The sequence below is a fragment of the Mus pahari genome, chromosome 16 (genome assembly GCF_900095145.1).
Source record: "Mus pahari chromosome 16, PAHARI_EIJ_v1.1, whole genome shotgun sequence".
NCBI classification, from domain to species: Eukaryota; Metazoa; Chordata; class Mammalia; order Rodentia; family Muridae; genus Mus; species Mus pahari.
In genome coordinates, this window is record NC_034605.1 from 24,635,836 (window position 1) to 24,660,152 (window position 24,317).

The window sequence follows — 24,317 nt, forward strand, 5'->3', positions numbered from 1 at the left end:
GTCTGTACGATAACCCGGTAACCCGTGCTTCCCCATAAATGATCTTTCTTTAGTTGCCTTTGGTCATGATCTTTTCTCTCATGGCAACAAAATGTAACTCATAGGAATGTCCATTAATTTCTCTAAATTTGAGCATTTTTCTGCTATAATTTCATTGTGTAGATTCTCTTTGCCATTGGTTTTTAATCTCAGCTCCTTCTATCCCATGAATTTATAGATTTGGTCTTTTAATTGTATCCTAGATATCTTGGAAGCTGTGGCTCTGTTTATTCATCTTATAGTTTTGAGGCTTTCAGGACAGGGTTTCTGCATGTAGCCCTGGCTGTCCCAAAACTCACTCTGTAGACCAGGCTGGTCTCAAACTCAGAGATCTGACTGCCTCTGTCTCCTGAGTGCTGGAATAACAGGCATACTCCACCAACAACATTCTTCCTTTTCTTTTTTTCCCTTTTCTTTTCTTTTTCTTTCTTTCTTTTTTTGGGGGATGTGGGTTCAAGACAGGGTTTCTCTATGTAGCTCTGGCTGTCTTGGAACTCACTCTGTAGACCAGGCTGGTCTCAAACTCAGAGATCTGACTGCCTCTGTCTCCTGAGTGCTGGAATAACAGGCATACTCCACCAACAACATTCTTCCTTTTCTTTTTTTCCCTTTTCTTTTCTTTTTCTTTCTTTCTTTTTTTGGGGGATGTGGGTTCAAGACAGGGTTTCTCTATGTAGCTCTGGCTGTCTTGGAACTCACTCTGTAGACCAGGCTGGCCTCAAACCCAGAAATCTGCCTGCCTCTGCTTCCCAAGTGCTGGGATTAAAGGTGTGCCCCACCACAGCCCCGCAACATTATTTCTTAATCGATGTCTCAATGTAGTATTTCATTGACATTGTCCTCCAGCCCTGAAGTTCTTTCTTCTGACTGAGCCTATAGGTGAAAATTTCCACTGTGTTTTTACTTGGCATTGATTTTTTTTTTTTTCGTTTTTTGAGACAGGGTTTCTCTGTGTAACCCTGGCTGTCCTGGAACTCACTTTGTAGACCAGGCTAGCCTTGAACTCAGAAATCCATCTGCCTCTGCCTCCCAACTGCTGGGATTAAAGGCATGCCCCACCACTGCCTGGCTTCCTTGAATTTTTTATTTGTTTGTGGTTTTCCCCAAATTTTCATTTTCTTAGTAATTCTCCCATATTACTCTCATTTTCATCTACGGTGTTGATTTCCTTATCCATTTTGTTGGCTCTTCCTTCTGTGCTTCTTCCAGGCCCTTGGTTGAATTTATCTGGTGGTTTCTCGTTTCTTTTAGGCAACTGACAAGTTTTACTGGTAAACTTTGGAAACAGGTATCCAGCATTTTACCTATTTCAGTTTCTCTTAATACATAGCTGAATTTTACGGTCTCTCAGAGTCGTGTTGCCTTGGCATTTCACATTTATTTTGTTTTGGTGATGCAACTTACATCTCAGACAGTTTGGGCATTTCTTTGGTTTTATTTGGAGATATTAAGCAGCCTGCCCTTGAAGGGCTTAATCTCCAGAACCACTGTTGGAGGAGTTTTGATTCTGAAGAAGTTTCCTGGCTTTATTAGAGCTTTGTGATAGTATAATAGTAGCTGCAGTGGCAGAGGCCCCTTGATTTGCCTTCTGTGGAACACACTGCCTTTTGTCAAGTCCCCACTGCGGACATCTGAGAGGTGAAGGCACAGACTTGCTTCCATCCTGGATACAGTATCTCCACAGGGATACAGTTAAAGCCTGGGTGCTGAATGGCTAGTGGGCTCTGAGGGCAGTCATTTCTGGAAGTGTGACCTTTGGCCTAGTTCTATCAGTGTCACAGAACTGTATTTTTTTATAAAAAATATTTATCTCGAGTCCATACCCACTTCTAGAGAGTAAAAGCACCAAGCAAACAGAGCCAACAGGCTGGAAAGATAACAATCTTGCTTATGCTTCAACAAGAGATTTGATAAAAAACTGTTGCCTACATAGACAGATGGAGGAAAAATTAAAAGAAGAAAGGGTGGATATTGATCTGTGCTAGCTGTTAGTTGTGGCGAATCCAGCAACTAACTCGATTCTGATGAGACAACTAACAAAAAGATACTGAAAAATATTTAGATTAGCAAAAGACTCTCAGATTTTCCCTCTTTCCCACGCTGAACTCGGGGCCCCTCCGCCCGTAGGATCTCCATTGCCAGCTCAGCTTCATAGACCTTGGGGATATGGTTACCAGAATGAGAAAGGATTCCTCTCCAGCTCTAAGCTATCTCTCCAGACGGCCCCCTCTGCAGCTCTCCTCTCCCAGGTTCACACCGAAGCAGCCGCCTCCTGTTCCGATGTGAAATCCGAGTGGGACTTATTCTCCGTGCCCGTGAGCCTGAGTATTCATGGCTTATCTGGGAACCTGAAGCCTTTCCTCCTGTCAGACCTCTGATCTTTTCTTGGAGGCCTCTAATCTCTGGGGAGGAACCTAGAACAAGGATAGGCAAATCCTTTAAGTAACCTTGCTGCTTAAAGATACTGACTATCTGGCCCTCCATCTCTGTCTTGGCTCAGTCAATCATAAAGATTAGAATAATAAATCCTGGAACAACACACTTTGGTTTCTCAGTCTTTCCCAATCACCTAGACTTTGATTAAGTTGGTTCTGGGCCTTTGGATCTCATCTGTCTAACTGGAGAAATAGAAATTTTTATGCAGTGTGTGAGCTCTTGCTTCAGTGTGGCTGAGCTAAAACACCCTGACCAAAGCAACCTGGGGAGACAAGGGTTTATTTGGCTTTGAAAGCCAAGGCAAAAAAGAGATCAGGGAGAGACATTGCTCACTGGCTTGCTCAGCTTGTCTCTTTATAGAACCCAGGACCGCCTGGCGCTGGCACTACCCACAGTGGACTGGGCCCTCCCACGTCAATCGTTAGTCAGTAAAACGTCCCACAGACATGCCCACATTCAATGTGATGGAGGCCGTTCCTCAGGCAAGGTTCTCTTTTCCCAGGTGACTCTGATTTTTTTCACACTGACAAAACTTAACCAGCCCGAGTCGTTAATTTTAAGAATAGAGGAAGACACGAGATTTATTCCGATTCTAGCCTGAGATAAAAAGCAAATTCTCGGGTTGCTAACTGAACAGACTTTGATTCCTTTGAAGATAGTCATGCTTAAGCAGGAAAACACTATTCGATTAAAGTTTTGGGTTCTTCTCCAGAGGCCAAAAACGGTTCTTGGGAGCTCGGACTCAGCAGGAGGCTCAGGCCAGTCACCGCTTACCACCAGCCACAGTGCCCATCTCAGCTGCTTACTAAGTCTCTTCACGCCTCCCACCAGAGGTGGTTATCAAGTCTTTATTATTTTCTTTCCGGATGGTGAAACCATCTTCTTTATTTTGAAATCGTCTTCTTTCTTTTGGGTTCTTTTTCTTCCTTTTTTTTTTTTTTTTTTTTTTAACACCCAATGCCCAGTGGAAATTCTGAAAACCAGGCATGCTAACCAATCCAGACAGCCGCCCCAGTGTGGGGCTCTCAGCTTCCTTCCTTCCTTAGAATTCCCCAAAGCTTTGGACCTAAGATTGTTGACCTTGACCACAGAGCTGTGTGTGCTTATGTATTTATACAAAGATGGCTATGGGATTTTTTTTTAAAAAAAAACTTTACATTGGTGTTCCGCCTCCATGTTTGCCTGTGTTGTCTGTGTGAAGGTGTCCAGGGGTTACAGACAGTTGTGAAATGCCGTGTGGGTGCTGGGATTTGAACCTGGTCCTTTGGAAGTGCTCTCGACCACTGAGCCATCTCTTCTGCCCTTATGTTATAAATCTTATGGGCCACTACTGAGACAGTTGAGATGGAACCTATGGGATACTAGGCAAGTATTAAACACTAGTAAAATGCTGGCAAAATACCCTAAAATTACTATGATTATTTATTGTAAGTTCTTATTGCACTCCTTTTGATGTCCATCTTCCTGAATTGAAGCAAAGAGGTGGCCATGAGGCCATCTCACTCCCTAACTAGCAGCTGTTGGAGTCTGCTGTGCTGCCAGGGTTGCTGTGAACTAAAGGGCTATGGGTCGACATAGCCAGTCAGATGATCCTCACCAACCTCAGCCACCTGGAACACGTTATAGACACCTTGGAAACAATCACTGCCACTGATTGTCCCAGTCCCTGAAGACATATCCCCAGCCAGGGTATGTTTGAAACAGTTTGTACCAGACTTTTTGATATGATAAGCCTTGAACTCTATATGACCCTGCAACCATTTCTCTGTCAGAGTGTCAATTTTCCTGATGGCTTAGCCGAGGGACTCCTGTGCCTGATGATAGAGACAGGGCTTGTGAATGGTCTACAACAGTGTTGTCCAAACAACTGGTTATGCTTGGTGCAGAATTCCCTTCCTGGGCTCCCTTCCAGTTGAGTTCAGTGAGCAGGCTGGGAGACATTCTTCCACACGCCACACACCATATTACCTCTCCGGGTGCGCTAGCATTAGGCCTGATTAAAGGCTCCTCTTGAGAGCTCTTTTCTTGTGGGCATTTGTAGCGAGGGCTGAGCTGCTACCAGAGAGAAAACCAGCCCGGTGAAGGCAGCAGAAACCCCCATGGACATCTCGCAGAGGAGATGTCTGACGACTGAAGCGGCAATTGAACAGTTCGGATGCAGCCGGGGAAGAAAGAATGTAGAAAAGTGGGGAGATGGCAAAGGAGGGCAGAGAGCTGAGAGTGAGGACTGGCAAGAGCTGGAAAGAGCCAGAGAAGAGAAGCTGCAGGTCCTAAGTGCCAGGAGGCTCTGGAGAACTGTTAAGTCTAAGAACTTACATCCAAGACCTGTCAGGTAACCACAGCACTAGAGGGCACCACCTGCTACCACCCATTGCTGTCGCCTGCTGCTCCCAAGCACTAAGAGAAACAAGCTGTCAGAGAAGAGCCATTGAACTTGTCCTTGACCTACCTACCAATTCCACCTGGGTAGGACAAAGACTCCCAACCAGCTGCCTCATACGCCGCCACAGAGATGGCCCATCGCTCATGGAGAAAACCTTATATGGATGCATGGATGACTGTGTTATGCACACAAATATGTGAAGGGACCAGGGGTTTCCACTGAAATGACAAGGAATATAATCTTAACAAAGATGATTTTAGCTGCAAGTAGTTGGACATATGCCTTATGTCAAATCTGCAAAAGCCAAATCCAAAGCTAAGCCAAGCCATGTCTTGAAAATCTGTAAAAACTTTCTGACCTTAAACTTCTTATCATCTTAGATGTGGTGGGAGACGAGGGTGGGAGGAATCGGATCCCAGTCGTGGTCTGTTCCCCCAGTCAGACTGCAGTCTTCCTGACGGTGGGATTTGTATGAGGCTAGCTGGCTTGCTCACATGCCCAGTGAGCGACGCTTTGGATTTCAGTCTTTGTTCATGATATAATCCCACCTGAAGTTCAGCCCTGCGTTTCTGGTTTTAGTGCCTCTGAACTGAGAGGGAACACATGACCTGTTGAGATCAGTACACTTCTCAATCTCTGATTCAAGTGGTACCTTCTGCAACGACCCACATCCAATCCCGACCCTTTTGTCTAGCTTTTTTTTTTTCTTGACTGTTCTGAACTAGATCCTTCTGCCATTTTATGTGGATCCCCCATTTGGGATCTTTCTGTTCCCTAGATTGCAAGAGTAGAGCACAGCCCCTCCTTCAACTCTGCCACTGTGAGGGAGTGCCACCTATGCTTACATACACTTTGTAGTTCATGAAGATGTTGCACGCCAATAATCTCATTCAGCTTTACATTGAGCCAGCTGCAGAAACGAGGAAGACATCATTAGCTCAAAACGGGAAAAGGCAAGTTCAGAAAGTCTTGACTGTGAGTCTTAACTGAAGTCTCACAATGGTGTAGATCCAGACCATAAACTTGAATTCTTAGTCAAATCTACTTGTCCCTCCAAACCTGGTGGACATTCCCCATAATACGTGCTGGAAAATACAGGAATCTCACTAATGGTCTTTGTATATGTAATTTTCAGCTTCATGGCTCTAAGTTTTCTGAGCTGCCCCACCTCCTTGCCTGTCGTGATAAGCGTTAGGGCAATATGGCTTAGCCCGAGTCTTCACTGAAGCAGCCGACTTGGTACAGACTTCCTGATGGGTCTGTCATGTATGCCAAGTATCCCTCCTCTGACTGGCTCCGAAAGGAAGTCTGCACCTCAGAGATAGAGCGGTGGTGAGAGGAATAACGCGTCCTCCCCGAGGCCTTGTTCTTGTCCAGTGCACTGGAGTTAGTGCGGTGTAGGAGGGTGTGGTCCATGCCTAACACCAGGAACTCGAGTCACCCACACCACTGTGACTCATATGCAAGAGAAGGCCAGGGGGAGGGAGAAAGGTCTGCAACAGGACAATGCTGCAGCTCTGGCTTTTGGGCAACACTGCCGATTTAGGGAGCTCCGATGAATCTGGTACTTTTTGTTTCTCAGGATCTGACAGGTGTTTCATGGGATGGTTTCTTGGAGCAAAGGGTTTACCTTCTCCCAACACACTCCAACAAAATAACTTTCTAAAAGAAAAAATGCAAGAAAATGCTTGCTCCAGAGCCCCAAAGTTTATAAATCCTCGACACAATGAGGAAAATGTGCAGTGACTTCATCAATAGGGTCTTTTCGTCAAGTTCTTGTGGACAGCCAAGAAGAATTGCCTTGTGTTGGAGGTGGGTGGTGTTCTGGAACCCCACCAACCAACAATTTCACCCGTCACTGGGCTTTTCGTTAATAATTTATGGTTTCTAGGAGAAAAGCCCCAATACAGGGAACTTCAATTGAGCTCTTTTTTAAAAAATATTTTTTAGAAAGCTTATAAAATAGTGGGTTTCTATATTTTCCCAAACATTCTTAGTGTTAGTTAACCCTCCTCTGCCCCCTTCTCTGCCATGCCCTTCCTTCCCCACCCTCACTACCACCCTTCTCTTATTCCTTCGTATACCTGTATGCTCCACTATCCCCCTCTCTGGGCACTGTCTCCCCCCACCTTCAAAGGCACATTTCTAGCTTTCTGTCTTCTACAGTTACTCCAGGACAAACACCGAAGGTTAGAAGCTGGGGTCTACATACGAAAGAGAATATGTAACGTTTGTCTTTCTAGGCCTGGGTTACCCTAGTTATATATTTACCCTAGTTATAATTTTTCCAGGCTCATTCATTTACAGGGACATTCCATATTTCTTAGTAGCTGGATGAAATTCCACGGTGTCTATGTTTCGTGCTTTCTTTGCCCGTTCTTCAGCTGATGGATATTCAGATTGTTTCCATTTTGCAGTGATTGTGAATAGAGCAGCAAGGAACACTGACGAGCACATAAGTCCAATAGAGTCTTTGGGTCTATGCCCAAGAGTGGTTTATCTGGGTCCTATTGTAGGTGCATCTATTTCTAGTTTTTTGGGTATCTCTGTAATCAAACCCCCATGGTTTTTGTTTGTTTGATTTTTAATCCCCTGTTGTTAGGTGGAATTCTACTTGTTGACAAATTAGGATATGGAGCTGTGGAGAGAAAGATGTTTTATGGCCATTGAGGACACCATATATAACTGGAAAGAACTGTGAAGTGAGAAAACTTTTGTCCCAATCGAAAGCTAAAAGTCAGCATTCTAACAGATTGTGGTTCTAGGAAAACACACGGTTGCCAGGGCAGAGTGGGTAAGTTAGAACACCAGAGCAGGCCATCTAGGATGTCAGAGCCTATAGTTTATGACATCATATAGGCTGAGTGACCAAAGAGGGAGAGGTTGCATTTCAGGAGAGGCATTCTGAGTCAGTGGGGACCCTAATGCTTGTGGAGTAGAGATGAGCTCTACCCTCAGGGTGCAGGCAAACTTTCCCTTTCTGAAAGGAATATGATTTTTTGTCCAGTGTTGTTTGCCGTCGAAGCACTCTTCACACGACAGTCCGAACCACAGCCACTGCCTGTGCCATGGTGCAGAGACATACTAGAATGTGCAGGGATTGTATTTCACAAGAGTATGTGATTATGAGCTTACTTAATAAATGGGATTAGGATGAGGAAAACTTTACCTTATCTTATTTCCTTGTTTATCCCAAATCCTCCATCCAAATCTCTTTATTAAAACAACACCCTTAGGGTGGCTTATTCTTCTCACAGCATCGAGGGGGGCCTTTGGTTGGCTGCTGTTTCAGTGTTTATTTTTGAGACAGTTTCACCCTGTGGCTGAGGCTAGACTTGAACTCACAGTTACCCTCTTGCCTCAGTTCCTTGAGTACTGGGGTGCAGGCACAAGCTGCCGCAGTTGGAATCCTTGCTACTTTGTTTTTAAGTTTGGTGTCTCAGACTCTGTGACCTAAATAAATGTCCCTTTTAACTGGTCCCACCCCAATGACTGCCTCCTAGCACCTCTCCCCACCTACAGGACACAGAATGTTCTATTCCTACATCCTACCTCTTAGGATTTATGGTCATCCTGGGCTTCATTCAATTTGTTTTTGTTTGTAATATATGTGTCTTAATTAGGATTCGTATTGCTGTGATGAAACACCACGATCAAAAGCAACTTGGGGAGGAAAGGTCATCTTATAACTGCCAGGTCACACTCCATCACTAACGGAAGTCAGGCAGGAGGTCAAGGCAGGAAATGATGCGGAGGCCAGGGAGGAGTGGTGTTTACTGGATTGCTCCTCATGGCTTGCTCAGCCTGTTTTCTTATAGCACCCAGGATGACCTTTTCAGAGATTGCACTGCCCATAGTGAAATGGACCTTCTACATCAATCAGCCATCAAGAAGAGACATCACAGGCTTATCTACAGATCAATATGACAAGGTCATTTCCTCAATTCAGGGTCCCTCTTCCCTGAAATATCTGTAGCTTATATCAACCAGCCAACACAGTATATAAATCTAAAACCAAACTCCAATCTTTAACAAGTCTACTGGTGAAGACTGCTTAAAGCAGAGAAGAATCTTAAGGTTCAATGTGCGTATGTGTTCAGATGTGTGTGTGTGTGTGTGTGTGTGTGTGTGTGTGTGTGTACATGCTGCAGACGGAGAAGATGAAAACTATGACCTCCTAAAGAGCTAAGTCAGTGAAAACACTTTGGGGAATTATTAGTATATTTTATAAAGTTAAACACATAGAACCAATGACCCAACAATCTCACTCCTAAGTACCCAAGAAAACATGAAACATGTTTATAGAAAAGCTTGCGTAAGAGTGTTCACACCAATCATATCCACAATAGTGTAAAATGGTACTAAAACAAACAGCTTTCATCAGGAGGATGCATAAACAAGTTGTCATGTGTATAGGTGATCACCGTGTACTTTTTCAGTGACCATCTGACTGTTTCATGCTTTGAATATTCATCAAATGTTTTTTTGCTTAAGAATCGGCAGCATTGAAATAATTCAGGATGTTTGAGCCCAAGTTGGGTCCTAAGTAACATTAAATAACTATTATTGGTTTTATAGGGCATGGTGGTGGTATGGCAGTTAAGAATGAAAAATGGAGAAACACAAAGCTATTTAGGGGAGAGAGCAAAAGAAGAGATGACCGGGAGGAGATCCATTACGCAATGTGACTGCTTTGGGGTACGTGTGAAGAATTTCCTTTAAAAGTGGTTTGTTGTAGGGGCTGAAGAGATGGCTCAGCGCATAAAAACACCTGAAAAAAGCAAGTGTAATGACCTGAGCTTAAATTTCCAGCTCCCATGTAAAATGTTAGGCATGGCTGCAGCTCCAGGGTTGGGAGACAGAAACCAGCAAACCCCAGGACTTCGCTGGCTGGTCAGAGAGCCTAGCTAAAGAGGGAGTTCAGTGAGACATTTTTTTTCTATTATATTATGTGGTAAATTTTTGTTTTTCTTGAGATTAGCAATTTAGAGTCAGACAGTGAGTCACTGGGAATGAGTTCTGAATGTTCGAAAAGAACATCACAAGTCACTGGGTCAGGCTTCAGCCAGTCCGAGTCTAAATAAAGTATGGGGATTTGTTTCCCCTTGCTTTTTACTTTTATCTCTACAATACAGTTTTTAAAGGGAGTAAATGTTTGGTGTAGTGGTACATGCCTGTAATCAAGCACTTGAGAGGCTATGGCAGGAGAATATAGGTTTGAGGCCAAAGTTAGTACTTGGTGAGAACATGTCTAAAGTATATTAGCAAGTATTTAGTCTTTGACCTTGTTTCTGATTCCAAAGATTTAAAAACCCTCTGAATTGCCTGAGTTGCAGGTGTGTCTTCTATTTGCTAATGTGATAACTCAGGTGTCCCTTTAAAATGGTGCTAGCTGCTAGAAAAATCAAGGAAGGCATGCTTGATTAGAAACGCAATGCCTACCCTGTAGGTGGAACAACAATATGAACTAACCAGTACCCCCTGAGCTTGTGTCTCTAGCTGCATATGTAGCAGAAGATGGACTAATCGGCTATCACTGGGAAGAGAGGNCCCTTGGTCTTGCAAACTTTATATGACCCAGCACAAGGGAAGGCCTGGGCCAAGTAGTGGGAGTGGGTGGGTAGGGGAGCAGGGGGGGGGAGTATAGGGAACTTTCGGGATAGCATTTGAAATGTAAATAAAGAATATAATAATAATAAAAAAAATTAAAAAAAAAAGAAACGCAATGCCTTCATTTCTACCCTCTTCCAATGAAGAGATGGTGACTTGAGATCGAATTCAGTCAGTTATCAATGACCAATTTAATTGGTAATGTCCAGGAAATGAAGTCTCTGTAAAGCGCCCTAAACAACGATACACAGAGCTTCTGAAGCGGCAAACTCTCAGGGTGCTGAGAAAAGTGCTCACCCAGAAAGGTATTGACACTTGCATCTACCTACCCCAGACCCTGCCCTACACACTCCTTTCATTTGAATTTTCTCAGTTGTTTCTTCTATAATAGCCCAGTCAATGAGTTCTGTGAGTTAGTTAAAGAAAGCACTAACACCATTGAGGATATTGTAGGGACTTAACATTTACTGCCTTTTGGTCAGAAATAGAGTTGCCTTCTTGTTCTTAAGACTACATCCTAGGAGAGGAAAATGTAGAGACAATAAACCTTTAGTCTGTACGATCTGGAACAAACAAACAAACAAACAAATCCAAATCAATGAAGTAACCAAACAAAAAACCCAAGCTTGCGTCTCCTGACTCACCTACTCCTCTTAGCTACCGGAGACCTTTAAATGAAGACTTCACCTCAGAGAGCTGAGAAAGCAGGGTGCACATTTGACTCTTACTGTCACAGAGTTAGCATGGCAGTTCCTTAGCGCTCAGTCTTTGTCAGAGCCATGCGTCTGCTCTCTTGGGACCATGTATGGGATGAGCAAAAGAAAAAGGTATAAGCAATGAAATGTGTGTGTGTGTGTGTGTGTGTGTGTGTGTGTGTGTGTGTGTGACTGTGTGTGCGCATGCATGTAATGGGGCAAAGGACAGAGAGGGGTTTAGTTTCTGGAATCTGTAAGTGTTCTTATAGGGCAACTATTTTTGGAAACATGATTAAGATAAGGGTTTGGAGAAGGAGGGATTACTCTGGAAGATCTGGATTTTCCCTAAAGGCAGCCACGTGTGTCCTTGAGGGAGGCAGAGGGACGTTTTACCATACAAGACTGGAGAGATGCAGGCGATGGAGGGGCTGCTCATTTCCACTAATGACATGCATCCCCTCCAACGCTTTTCAGTCTTTTCTACACATTCATCCTACATATGAAGGGATGTTTCACTGTGCTTTTAATTTGAAATTAGATCTTGATCAGTCATACTGATTTTTTTTCATATTGGTCACTTATAGCTTCTCTATCCTCCCCCCCCGCATACCCCCTTTAAGGACAATGACTCTATGTGTAGCCCAGGCTAGCCTCAAACTCAACAATCCTCCTGCCTTAACCACCTAACTGCTGGGATTCCATGTGTGCACCACATCTGTCTTCCTTTGAGACATATCTGAATAGTGATTTTATTTATTCTTTTGACTTTCAATAGTATTTTCCTCATTTCTTGCCAAGCTCTCCTGAGAAGCATCTGTGACATCCATATGTCTATCAGCTGTCTGGCAAACCACACATTTTCCTATCATGTAGCTCACATTTTTCCCCCCACTTTACCCATTTCCCAATTCCAAAGACTTTACTTGGGAAATCTGTCACAGTTGTACCTCACTTTCTACTAAGGTCTGTGTTGCTCTCCTGTAACGAATTACCACAAACTTAGTGATGAATAAAGACTCTCTCAGAACAAAAAGAAGCTACTTAGTATAAGCAGTTCTAATGTGCTCCTGTGATTCTGTAATGACCCTATAACATAGACTACCCCCATAGAATGTATGGTACCGTATATGTGAAACAAACAGGCAAAAATGTAAAGCAGGAACCAATGGAGGTTATGAAAGGCACTATGGACATCATTACTGGAGTTATGAGGGTCAAAACCTGGGCCCTGGCAGTCCTAGTAAATAGATTCAGCCACCTACCCCTAGCTGACCAATTAAAGAGACAACAGTGAAAAGCAGAGGAAATAGAAGTTATTCACTGTGGCCACATGGGAAGAGGAACAAGTGAAGAGATCTAATGACTCCCCAGGAGTCTCTTCAGGATACTGAAATGGAGGTTTAGGTTCACATAGAGGGCAAGGGGTGTACCAAACAAGTCCTGATCAGCATGTGGTTACATCCATCCATGACTCATTATTGTCTCAACTCTGGTCTGCCAAGCAAGCTGTCAGTATTCTTCCTCTGGATGATAGCTGGGCCTCATGGGACTCCAGCTCAGGACGTGGGGGTGGGGGGGAGAGGTTTCAATTCTTTTGGTCCCATGTTTAGAGCATCTTGATCCGGGGCTGGAGCCACAGTGTTTCGGATGCTGTTGGTCATGTGTGCACATGGTGGGACCACTGAGGCACATTGTGGTGGAAGCCATGGACATGAACATCACCCAGGAAAACACATGTTCATCTTTACAGGGTCTATTCTGTGCTACTAGAACTATTTCCATAAACAGATGAAGGTAGGGTTTCTGGTAATCTACCAGAGCTACCAAGCTGCAGTCTGTTAAGGTTACAGAGTAGGATCCTGCAGGGATTATTGCAAATGCCTGCTGAAGGGGAGCCCGAAGCCTGGCCACTCCTGACGCATGGCCCAAAGCCTTCTCTGTGATAACTTTCCTCTGTGCATGCATGTCCCTCATTTTGCTTCTTCTTCATTAAGGAACTTTCCTCCAGGGGCCAGGGTGAGTAACAGGGCCTGAGAGGTTTAGCACCAACAGTCTGGCTTCATATATTAAAAACTCAACATGTTTTTGTTTGTTTGTTTTGTTTTATTTATTTGGTGAAATTAGAAGGGGCAGAACAAATGATAGTCATCCTGAGACAGAACAAAAAGATGAGAAAATTGAGGGGACATAAGAAGAGAAAGAAACCCTTACCTTGGGAGCCAGTTTGCCCTTTTTGGTGCCTGAAAGCGAAGAAACGGCAAGACATTGGATCAAGCCAAAACTGCCTACAGAGATAATTTGTGTTTCCATAGAAACATCTCAAAGAAGGATGCTAAAAACAACTGTTAGGTTATGCTTACCAAGGGCCAGAATGTTTGTAACTCTGAGCTTTACTGTGTTAGGACTCCTCATTCATCCCTAAGTATAAACTGTGAATCTCATTAAACAGCTTTGTAATTTCATTTTTAAAGGTGGGGGAGGGGGGATTCTTTAAGAAAAAGATGGGGCTGGAAAGATGGTTCAGCAGTTAAAAGCACTGACTGCCCTTCTAGAGGTTTGATTCCTAGTACCCCTATGGCAGCCCACAACTGCCTGTAACTCTAGTCCCAGGGGATCTAATGCCCTCTTCTACTCTCTGCAGGCACCAGTCATGCATGCATGTGGTGTACAAACATATATTCAGACAAAACATAGAAGGAAGAAGGAAGGAAGGGAGAGAGAGAGAGAGAGAGAGAGAGAGAGAGAGAGAGAGAGAGAGAGNAGAAAGAAAGAAAGAAAGAAAAAGAAAAAGAGAAAGAAAGAAAGAAAGAAAGAAAGAAAGAAAGAAAGAAAGAAAGAAAGAAAGAGGGAGGAAGGCAGGCAGTGTACTGGCTAGTTTTCTGTCAACTTGACATAGGCTAGAGTCATCAGACAGGAGAGAACCTTCATAAGATTGCATTTTCTTAATTAGTGTTTGATGGGGGAGGGCCCAGCCCATTGTGGGTGGTGCATCCCTTGGCTGGTTATCCTGAATTCTATAAGAAAGCAAGCTAAGCAAGGCATGAGGAGTGAGCTAGCAAGCCCTCCATGGCTTCTGCATCAGCTCCTGCCTCCAGCTTCCTATCCTGTTTGAGTTTCTCTTCCGGCTTCCTTCAGTGAACAATGATGTGAGAGTATAAGTCGAATAAAGCCTTTCCTCCCCAAGTTGCTTCAGTTACAGCAATAGGAGTCCTAAAACAACAAGGCTGGGAGTGTGTGATGCTCAGTTTGTAGACACTCCCTTAGTATACTGGGAGACCCAAGTTTAACACTCAATGTCACAGAACACCGGATGTGATGGCAAATATCTCTATTAACCTAGATGTGAAGAACAGGCATTCAGGGTCATCACAGCTACATAATCAATTAGAAGACAGACTGGGGTCTTCTTCTAGACATAAAACCTTGCCTTAAAAAAAAAAATCAAACGTGGGTGGCAAGATAATTCTGTTTGCACAGATTAGTTAGCCTTATAAGCCTGTCGACCTGTGTTTCCTCTCTGGAGCCCATGGAAGGTAGAAGAGAACCAGCCCCACAGACTTGTGCATGCATGCTCACACAGCATATACAAAATGCTAAATTAACATATAAATCTTTACAGACTAAACCAGAACGTGTATTTTTAACTTTTAAATCTTACTTAACTTTTGAGCATCACTTAGTCTTGCTGTAAGTTAGAAGCTCCCGAGAACTGGCCTAGGAAACACAGCAGCAGGCACAGCTGTGTCTTAGGCGTGTGCACTGTCTTTTCCTGTAGATCTCTTTGTCTAAGTACCCGATAAACTCACAAACTGCCTTGCTCTGTCGGGTCTTCAAATTCTGTTCTGGGGCATAGGCAAAGATCTGCCCTTACCTGAGTACTGGCTCCTAGGGGGAAGAGTGTTTCTCAAGCTGTGGTACCAGTGTCTCTTGGCCTGGCATCACTGTTGACACCCTGGGTCAATGCTTTTCAAATGTTAGTTTGCATGCAAATCTCATGAATATTTTGTGGAAAAGTAGGTTGTAATTCAGTGGCTTGAGTTACTGGAGTTGCTGGAAGAGGGAGGCCCAGCATCTCAGGTTACAGACAGGAAGAGCATCCACCTTCAAGTCACCTTCACCCGTCAGAGCATGTGCTTACCCACGTGTGTCTCCTGGATCAGGAGAGCAAGGGTGGGGGGGGAAGAGAAAGGAGAGGGGGTGGAGAGTGAGAGCAGCGCTGTGATTGGCTGTGCATCTTCAAACTGGTGCCTGCTGGAGATACTCAAAAGGGATCAGAGTTTCTGAGGTTCAAGACTCACCCAGTGTTCTTTGTACAACCATGGCCCAGAAATTGAGGGGCTCCTGTCTTTTCTCATTGTTTATGGCTGCCTTAGCCCAGGAGACTCTGAATCCACAAAAATCCAAGGTAAGAGTACGAGAGAGAGAGAGAGAGAGAGAGAGAGAGAGAGAGAGAGAGAGAGAGAGAGAGAGAGTGTGTGTGTGTGTGTGTTTCTCCTGCCCAAAATGTCACACAGAAGCACACACACACACACACACACACACACACACACTGCTGACTCCCCCACCCCCACCAGTGGACCTAAACTGATTTCAAACAGTTTCAGGGATCTCTCCTGTTCTTGAAGGGAGAGAGCTGCCTAACGGCCTCCCTTTGCAGACTTCTGCCTCTGATGCTACGGCAGCTCTCCTACCTCTGTGCATTGTGCTTTATTGTGTTTTCCCTGCATCTTCTCTGCTTCTCAGCACCTAGTAGATCTTTGAACAAGTCCCCATCTGCTTTTGCCAGTCCCCCGCCCCCCCGGTTTGATGGCCGGCTGACAAGCCAGTACCTGCTCTATTCCATGCTGATCTGTAACTTGGAGCAGCCCCATGGGTCCTAGGAAACAGTGGTTAAATAGCAAGAGAGTTGGGAGGGAGGCTGAATGTTCTCAGACCAGTTGAACCAAACCCAGAAGGAATGAATAGAGAAGTGGGCACTGGACTGGGATCCAAGCGCCCGGGGCTTAGGGAAAGAGGACTACTTTTTTTAGTGACTGCTAAGACCCAGAGACTGAATTCAGAGGGTAGGGGTGGAGGGATATGGGAGGTGAAGACAGGGTTCAGCACCGTATAAGGGCTTCTCCTCAGATCTTGGTGCTGCTCCAAGGAGCTGGACAGTCACCACACTGGCGTCACAACTGAAACAGGTTGAAAACCTTAACCTCACTTGTGGCTTTAAGCTACATACACATCTTTTTCCAACTGCAGCTCCCTTCTGTAAAAGGTAAGGGATGGTCTCATCACAGAGCACAGAGATTCCCAGACCTTAGCTCAACAGAACACGCTGGTGGTTGGGTCCCCCTTCTAGAGCTTTTGATCCAGTATGTCTTCTTGGAAGCCCAAGCATTTCCAAGATGCTCTCATGATGCTTAAGCCTGACCTTTGAGCTTTGACCTCTTTTTCTGGGCATGTGAAGGGTAAGAGTACATGTAAAATACTGACTGGTAGCTATAAAGTCATGGGTTATCGGCTATCAAGTGAGGTCACAGTTCCCCTGAGAGGGCACCATCTATGAGTACCCAGGTCTATTTACCACTGATGCCTGTTTGGGTGTGGAATTCATCAAATTGAAAATTTTCAGTTCTTAGAATTTTAAGATATCACATGAAAAATGTTCAAGCGCTTTGAAACTGCTGACAGGTGTTGAGGGTTACCGCCTATCAGTACTTGTGTTTTATTACAGGTGGATTGCAACAAAGGGGTGACTGGCACCGTCTATGAGTATGGAGCCAACACCTTAGATGGTGGGGAGTTTGTCCAGTTCCAGCAGTATGCAGGAAAGCACATCCTCTTTGTCAACGTGGCATCCTTCTGTGGCCTGACAGCTACGTACCCTGGTAAGAACTCAAATTTCAACTCTCTGTCAGCAATAGCTTGCCACATCACCATACTGTGACTGGAGGAGGATTCCATGTTGCTGGGACTGAGGGATGAGGAAGCACAATGACTCTATGAGCTGGGAATGAATGGGAAGCCTAACTCTTCCCATTCTGCCACATTTATGCCAGAACTATCTCCATGCTTGAGCTCCAAGGCTTTCCCCAAGATGTGTCGGAGCACCATTAAGAACACATCTGTGAACAAGTGGGCATTGTTGCCCAGCAACCACAGAGAACGAGTAAGCCTCTCAGAAAGGGATAGAAAAACGCTCAAGCCATGCAAGCTGGTGTCAGGAACTGTGGGAAGGATTTAAGGAACTAGACTGCTGCTCTGGATTAAGAGCTGTCAGGAAATGAAGAAGGGGACAATGATGTGACTAGTTGTCTTTAGAAATCGTACCTGTATGGTGAGAGAAACAGAAAGGCTGAAGCTGTAACTGGTAAAGCAGCAGCCATTTATATCGGCAGGGTGACATGTGGTCATTTTGTGGTGTAGACACTGTGTGTGTGTGTGTGTGTGTGTGTGTTTTGACGTGACTGTGGAGCAGTCTTGATTTGTCATGGTTGGCAATGGTTGTGTACAGTGATGTTGACATTCTGTAGTGTTGATAGAATACCAAATCCTCCCTGTGACTCCTAGGCCACAGTGGAGATTGGTTTGCATAAGCCGACAGTGGGAATGGGAGTCATGGCACAGATTATGTGGCTGGAGATATGGCTTAGTTGGCAGAGCACTGACCTAGCACACACAAAGCCCTGGGTTTGGTCCTCAGCATTGTATAGCAGTGCACAAATCTGTCATCTCAGCCCTTGTGAACTGGAGGCAGAAGGAGCTGACATTAGATCTCAACCATTGGACTACATCTTAAAGCCCTGTATCAAAACAAAAACAAACACACCAGGAGGCTAGGGAGATGGCTTGGAGCATAAAGGGCTTCCTGAAAACATATGAAGACCTGCATTCTGTTCTCTAGATCCTACAACAGTCCAAACCCGGTAGAGGCACATGCCTGTAAGCCTAGGACTGGGAGACAAGAGGAGAGGAGGCAGTTGGATTCCTGGGTCTGTCTGGCCAGTCAGTCTAACCAAGAGATTAGATCTCGAAATATATCATCTCTATCATAAATAGAAAAAATAAGGTGGGAATCAATAGAGGGAAGCATTAGCAACCGTTGGTCTCCACACATGGACATCACACGCACACACACATGCATGTGTATGCACTCACACATACAGCCACACACACACACATACACACCACGAAACTTCCACCACCACCAGCAGCAGCAGCGACAGGAAAGAAGACAGAGCCTCTGTTTCAGGAGGTGCCCCAAAGGACAGAGCAGAGGGGAAGGAAGTTTTTACCCCAGCAGCCGTAACTGGCGTGAAGGCTCTTTGGAGCTAGTGATAAATACAGGGGGATGTTCCATCTCCCTGTTGTGTCCATCATAGAAGAATTTTATAGTATTATTGATCCAAATAAGGTCATATAAATTTCTACCTGAATTATACAAGAGATCGATATATTTTTTTGACGTGCTAAAAACTTTGCTGTTTTCAGGGGGCTGGTGAGATGGCTCAGCGAGTAAGAGCACCCGACTGCTCTTCTGAAGGTCCTGAGTCCAAATCCCAGCCACCACATGGTGGCTCACAACCATCCGTAACGAGATCTGATTCCCTCTTCTAGAGTGTCTGAAGACAGCTACAGTGTACTTACATATAATAAACAAACAAAAAACCAAAAATTTTGCTGTTTTCAGAATGTCCAAGATAACTTCAGAAGTTTACTGACTCAAATGCCACAGGGAAATGGACCAAAGTAATGCGGAACAAGTCTTCACAAATTCTACATATTGACATTGTTATATATTTGACTAAGGAAAAGTAGCAGGCCCCGTTCAGAAACAGTTTTTGAGATAAGAGCTCACTTTCAAAGTCATGATCCTCCTGCCTCTGCCTCCCAGATGCTGGGGTAACGCCTGTGAACCTTATTACACTCTATCAATTTGTTTTAATGGAACTGTAGGAATTACAAATTTCAGCAATTTCTCCTTTCTAAATACTATTTACGTTTGTGTAGTGCAATGTCTCATCTAGGACTCAGGTGTCATCTAATTTTGGCATTTTGAAGTTATCATTTAGAGGATGATGCTGGGCTTAGCTGCAGTTATATTAAAATGCCACACCCACGCACACCCATACCCACCCCCACATGCCCCACTGCAAGGCTTGCACAGTGCCGAGCATGTGGTCTTCTCAGGCTAATATGTGATGCAGATCTCTAACCCAGCACTGGGAAGGTGGAAGCCAGAGGGTCAGAAGTTAAAGGTTCCACAGTGAGTTGTAAGCCATCCTAGTCATACATGAAACACTGTTTCAAAGATATAACGTTCATATAACGTTATTATAACATTAAATCTCATTAATGTTATAGTGTTTCATATAACATTATTAAACATATATTTTCATATAAAATATGCAAGAAATATATGGAAACTTGATGACACTATCTGGGAAGAAGTTCTTAGTGGAGACCCCAGCTAGCGGAGCTGAGACTGAATGAGCTCACTGTCTACTTCTGAGGCGTAACTCTAAACTGAAAATAACTGAAGACGGAAGAGTGGCTTGGGCGAGCACGAAGCTAAGAGGCTCTTGATCTATGAGGAACAGTTGAAAATGTGAGGCCTCAGGGTGGTGAATGCTATGCAACCAGGCTTCATGGCATTTTTTGTTTGTTTGTTTTTATTTTGTTATTTTTTTAAAACACCATCTCTCTATATAGACTTAGTTGGCTTAAACCTTACTATATTGATCAGGCGGACCTACAACTTATGGCCATGCCCCTGCCTCTGTCTCCCACTTGCTAGGGTTAGAGCTAAGCACCACCATGATTTTCTGTTTCTATCACTTCTAACATGCAACAGCCGGGAGTCTTCTGGGAAAGCGGCAGGAGCGTCAGAGGCGCCATCAGGAGACTTGGTGTGGGGGCAGGAGGGAGCACATTCATTTTGTTTGCCTTTGCCTTACTTTCCATAAGCCTAGTCTGTGTCCGTTTGCTTTAAGTAAGCTCTGTGTGCAAGGTGAAGAGCAGTTATTTGGGAAACCCTGTGCTGCAAAACCCATAGCCATGGAGATGAGCTCCCGGAGCTCTGTGTCCTCGTGATTGGCTCTGCCTACTTAAAGTCTGCAGCTCTTCATAGTCCTCAGTGTGGTCATGTGACAAGAGGGTCCGCACATCTTGAGTCCTGAGTAGGAAGTCTGCCATGCTGTTCATCCTCTACCTACAGAGCTGAACACATTGCAGGAGGAGCTGAAGCCGTTCAATGTCACTGTTCTGGGCTTTCCGTGCAACCAGTTTGGAAAACAAGAACCTGGAAAGAACTCCGAAATCCTCCTTGGACTCAAGTGAGTGCTGTGTGGGGGCCCCAGAGATGCCCTTTCCTCATCTGCCTGGATACCTTCCCATTCTGGAATCTTCTAGGGAAGGTGATAGAACAATGGGCTGAAGAATGTCACCATGACACCTTGAATTCCATCTAGGCCTCTTGGAAAAGCCCAAGCACTCTTCCCACACTTGGCTTTGTTGAGGGTGAGAATAGGGAAGATGTAAGGAAAAGACATTCAGGGGAAAGGAAAAAACAAAGGAAATGGTGTTGCACCTGGAAATCTGAACTCAAAATATTCCCTTTCTAATGTTCTGGAATTCTCAGTTCCACAAAACCCCCTGCTTGGAATCTTGAGCCCAGAGACTTCTCTTCATCTTCTTTCTACCGTCCTTTCTGTCCCTCTGTGAGGACCTCTGGTAGCCATTCCTACTCCTCCTTGATTTAATTTGGATTCTCTTGAGAACACCTTGTTTCACTGCAGGTATGTGCGTCCGGGCGGTGGCTATGTCCCCAATTTCCAGCTCTTTGAGAAGGGGGATGTGAATGGAGACAATGAACAAAAGGTTTTTTCTTTCCTAAAGGTGAGTGTGCAAGCCTGGCCAGACAGAATTCCCTGGCTATGCAGCAACAGGGCTGGTATGGAGGACGAGCTAGGATTAATAGAAGGGAATAAGTTCATGGAAAGGAGGCATTAGCTTCAGGCAGAGGAAACACACACGATAGCTCTGGCATAGGCTAACCTGTGCTGTTGAGTGCTAATGATTTGTTTATTTAATAATCATTAATCAAATCCCTACTTTATTCAAGGAACTGTGAAATATAAGTTAACCCTTATTAGTACGTTAGTCTCTTACCTGGAGGATCTATTTTAAAGTCAGGAGCTAACAGAGCCAAGGATAGGAGAGACTCCAAAGGATAAGAATCACAAAGTAGGACAATCACAGTCACCAGAAGGCCCTTCTCCATACCGGTCACTTAGTCACTTGTCCCAGGAGAATGGTTTGCAGAACCCAGCTGTCCCTGTGGATCTCTTCACCCATCCACAGTAAATTGGAACAAAAGAGCAACTTACTGTATATAAAAGGCAATTCTTTATTTCAATAGCAAGTTAAGGCACCACATGGGCTGTTTTTTGTAGCACAGAAAATGACCATGCCAAAACATGATGGCTCATACCTATACTGCCAGTACCCGGGATGCAGAAGCAGGAGGATGGCTCTAAGTTCTAGGTTTAGTCTAAATAGTCCTTTCCAGATCAATCACAGCTATGGAACGAGGCCCTAGCTCAAAACAAACAAAACAGTGATATTATCCATACAGAGCTGTGCAGTATTTAAAAGTCCTGTGTGGTGTGGTGGCTTATGCCTGAAATCTCTTGGAAAAAAAATACACATATATAAATATATGTTATATAAATATAAATATATATGTAGTTATATTTTTTCATGGGCTGACCTTGAGTTTGAAGAACCACCTGCTCTGCCTCCCAAGTGCTGGGATTAAATGCATGTGCCACAATGCCAGACCGAAGTTATTCTTTTACTGAAACATCTTGATGAAAGCAAGAGCCTAGAGGAGAGGCGGGAAAGTGGGGTGCTTTTCACTGTCACCCTCTAACCTGGTTAGAGTGGCCTTGGAGTACTAATAGCAATACTGATGAGTCTGGGATGGGCCAGAAGCATGGGAAGAGTTTAAAGCAGTAAGACGTACAGTGGTGGGCAGAGGAGACTGGACAACAGACAGCATAGACGCAGAAATGAGATCATCTTTCCGTTTTTCCTGTCTCTGCTCCAGAACTCCTGTCCTCCCACCTCTGAGCTTATTGGCTCTCCAGAACATCTCTTCTGGGATCCCATGAAGGTTCATGACATCCGCTGGAACTTTGAGAAGTTCCTGGTGGGACCCGATGGAGTCCCTGTCATACGCTGGTTCCACCACACTCCTGTCAGAGATGTCCAGTCAGACATCATGGAGTACCTAAACCAAACCCGCACCCAGTAGGACAGGCTTTACAAATCGTGTCTTTGCTCCACTCTGTCACCAGCCTCCTTATGACCAAAGCCTGCAGCACTGCCTGTGTCCCCACCAATGCATGTGCAAACCGCTCGGGATAAACTTTTATTTGTGGCAGGCATGCATTGAAAATTAAGTCAAAGACAAACTATCCACCCAGATATCTAACTCTGATATGTCTAGTTTTCCTAATCCAGTTCAAAAGAAAGTCATATTTTTTGGCACTGATGATCCAGACAATCCCATATATCTAAAAAGTGATCTACAAAGATCCTAATCTATCATTCACAGCACTGGTGGGTTAAAAGAAATGGGGATGGGTGGCCAGATCCTCTGGGTCCCAGCCCCTTCTCCTCCCAAGCTGGGCATGCTCTGTCAAGTTCTTCTTCTGTTTAGCCCTTTGGTACCACACTACCCTGTAGTTTTCTTAGGGAATTTTGAAGGCTGAGAGCAGAAACCTCACCTCATGTGAAGAGAGGGCATTTCCACCAGGGTCCCAAGGTTCCTCTTCCTGAGTGCCTTTCTGTTTGTGCATTCAGGTCACGGCACCTGGCTACAGATGCCCTTCACTAAATGATGTGGTTTGCTCTCACCCAGAGTTCTTCCAACCTTAAATTTCATTCCTATTATCGCTGTCTCTAGTAATAATAATAATAATAATAATAATCTAATAAACAAAAGAACCCACTGCAGCTGGACTCTGAGTGATGTTTTTCAGTACATATTGTGTGCTTTCTTGACCTCCATGCTTACATTATCAACATTCTGACTTTCTCAGGAAGTGTTCAAAAGTCTTCCTTGGCACTGTTTTTAGCAGGGTGTACTGTAGACACATTGCTGCTCAGACCTAAAGCACAGACCTATGTATGTAGCCTAGGCTGGCCTTGAGTTTCCAGTCCTCCGTTCCAGCATTTCAAGTAGTTAGAATTATAGGTACTGCAGTGAGGCTCAGTTCCTGGAATTTTAGAGCCAGACTCTCCATGCCTCCATTCTGATCATTTACCTAAGCCTTATAAGCCAAAAGAGGACTTCTTGCTTCTAAAAGACTCTGACTCTCTCTCTCTCTCTCTCTCTCTCTCTCTCTCTCTCTCTCTCTCTCTCTCTCAAATTAATTCATACGTATCATTAAAATCTGAAAGCACATAAACATAGAGCATTATGTCAAAAAGCAACAAAACCTGATCTTGATCTTGATCAGAGGAGCCACAGTCCTACGGGAAGTACTGCTGGTAACGGTCAGCTGGGACTTTGATTGATAGAGCGTAGGGGAAGGAGCTCTTCTGGAGTCTGTAGTTCTTATCCTTGAGTGTCACAGGGCTACTTCTAGTGACAGGCTCTAGGGCCTGTCATAGCTCCAAGGATAGAGGACTATGGGGTTATGGCTGTGAGCCTGACAATGTAGAGACCTCCTGCTCCAAGTGTTTAGACGGGGGCGGGGGCTTATTACTCTGGATTTGCTTGCTGACAGTCTGCACGTAGGAGCAATTGTTGTAATCTTTGGTGTTTATCTGGAGCTGGTGGTGGCAGCAATGAGTACCAGCTACAGCTCCCAAGCCTTAGGTACCGGAGCCCTACAGCTAGTGTTACAGCTTTTGAGTTATGGGTGGTCAAGTCTTTTGGTGCTTGCAGCGGCTAATGTTACAACATCTGAGCGTAGGAATTTGAGACACTTGACTCATTGGGCTTGGAGGCTCCCTGAAACTCTTCAGCAATAGAGCCTGCACTCTCTCACCTTCCAGCCCCCCCCCCCCAAGCCCACAGTGTGCCTGAGAATCTGGGAGGGCTCAATTCTGCTGCTAGTCTGAAAAATACAGATACGATGCCTCTGATCAGAAGA

At 44.6% G+C, this 24,317-nt stretch overlaps 1 protein-coding gene across 1 annotated transcript; it reads left to right on the forward strand.

Annotated features, from left to right (window-relative positions):
* The first annotated feature begins 15,481 nt into the window (after window positions 1–15,481).
* Window positions 15,482–22,712, forward strand: Gpx6 (glutathione peroxidase 6). Its single transcript, XM_021215873.2, has 5 exons — window positions 15,482–15,568; window positions 16,886–17,039; window positions 20,369–20,486; window positions 20,949–21,048; window positions 22,262–22,712. Exons 1-5 carry the CDS (start codon window positions 15,482–15,484, stop codon window positions 22,466–22,468), a joined length of 666 nt encoding a protein of 221 aa, XP_021071532.1. The 3' UTR covers window positions 22,469–22,712.
* Window positions 22,713–24,317: the final 1,605 nt, after the last annotated feature.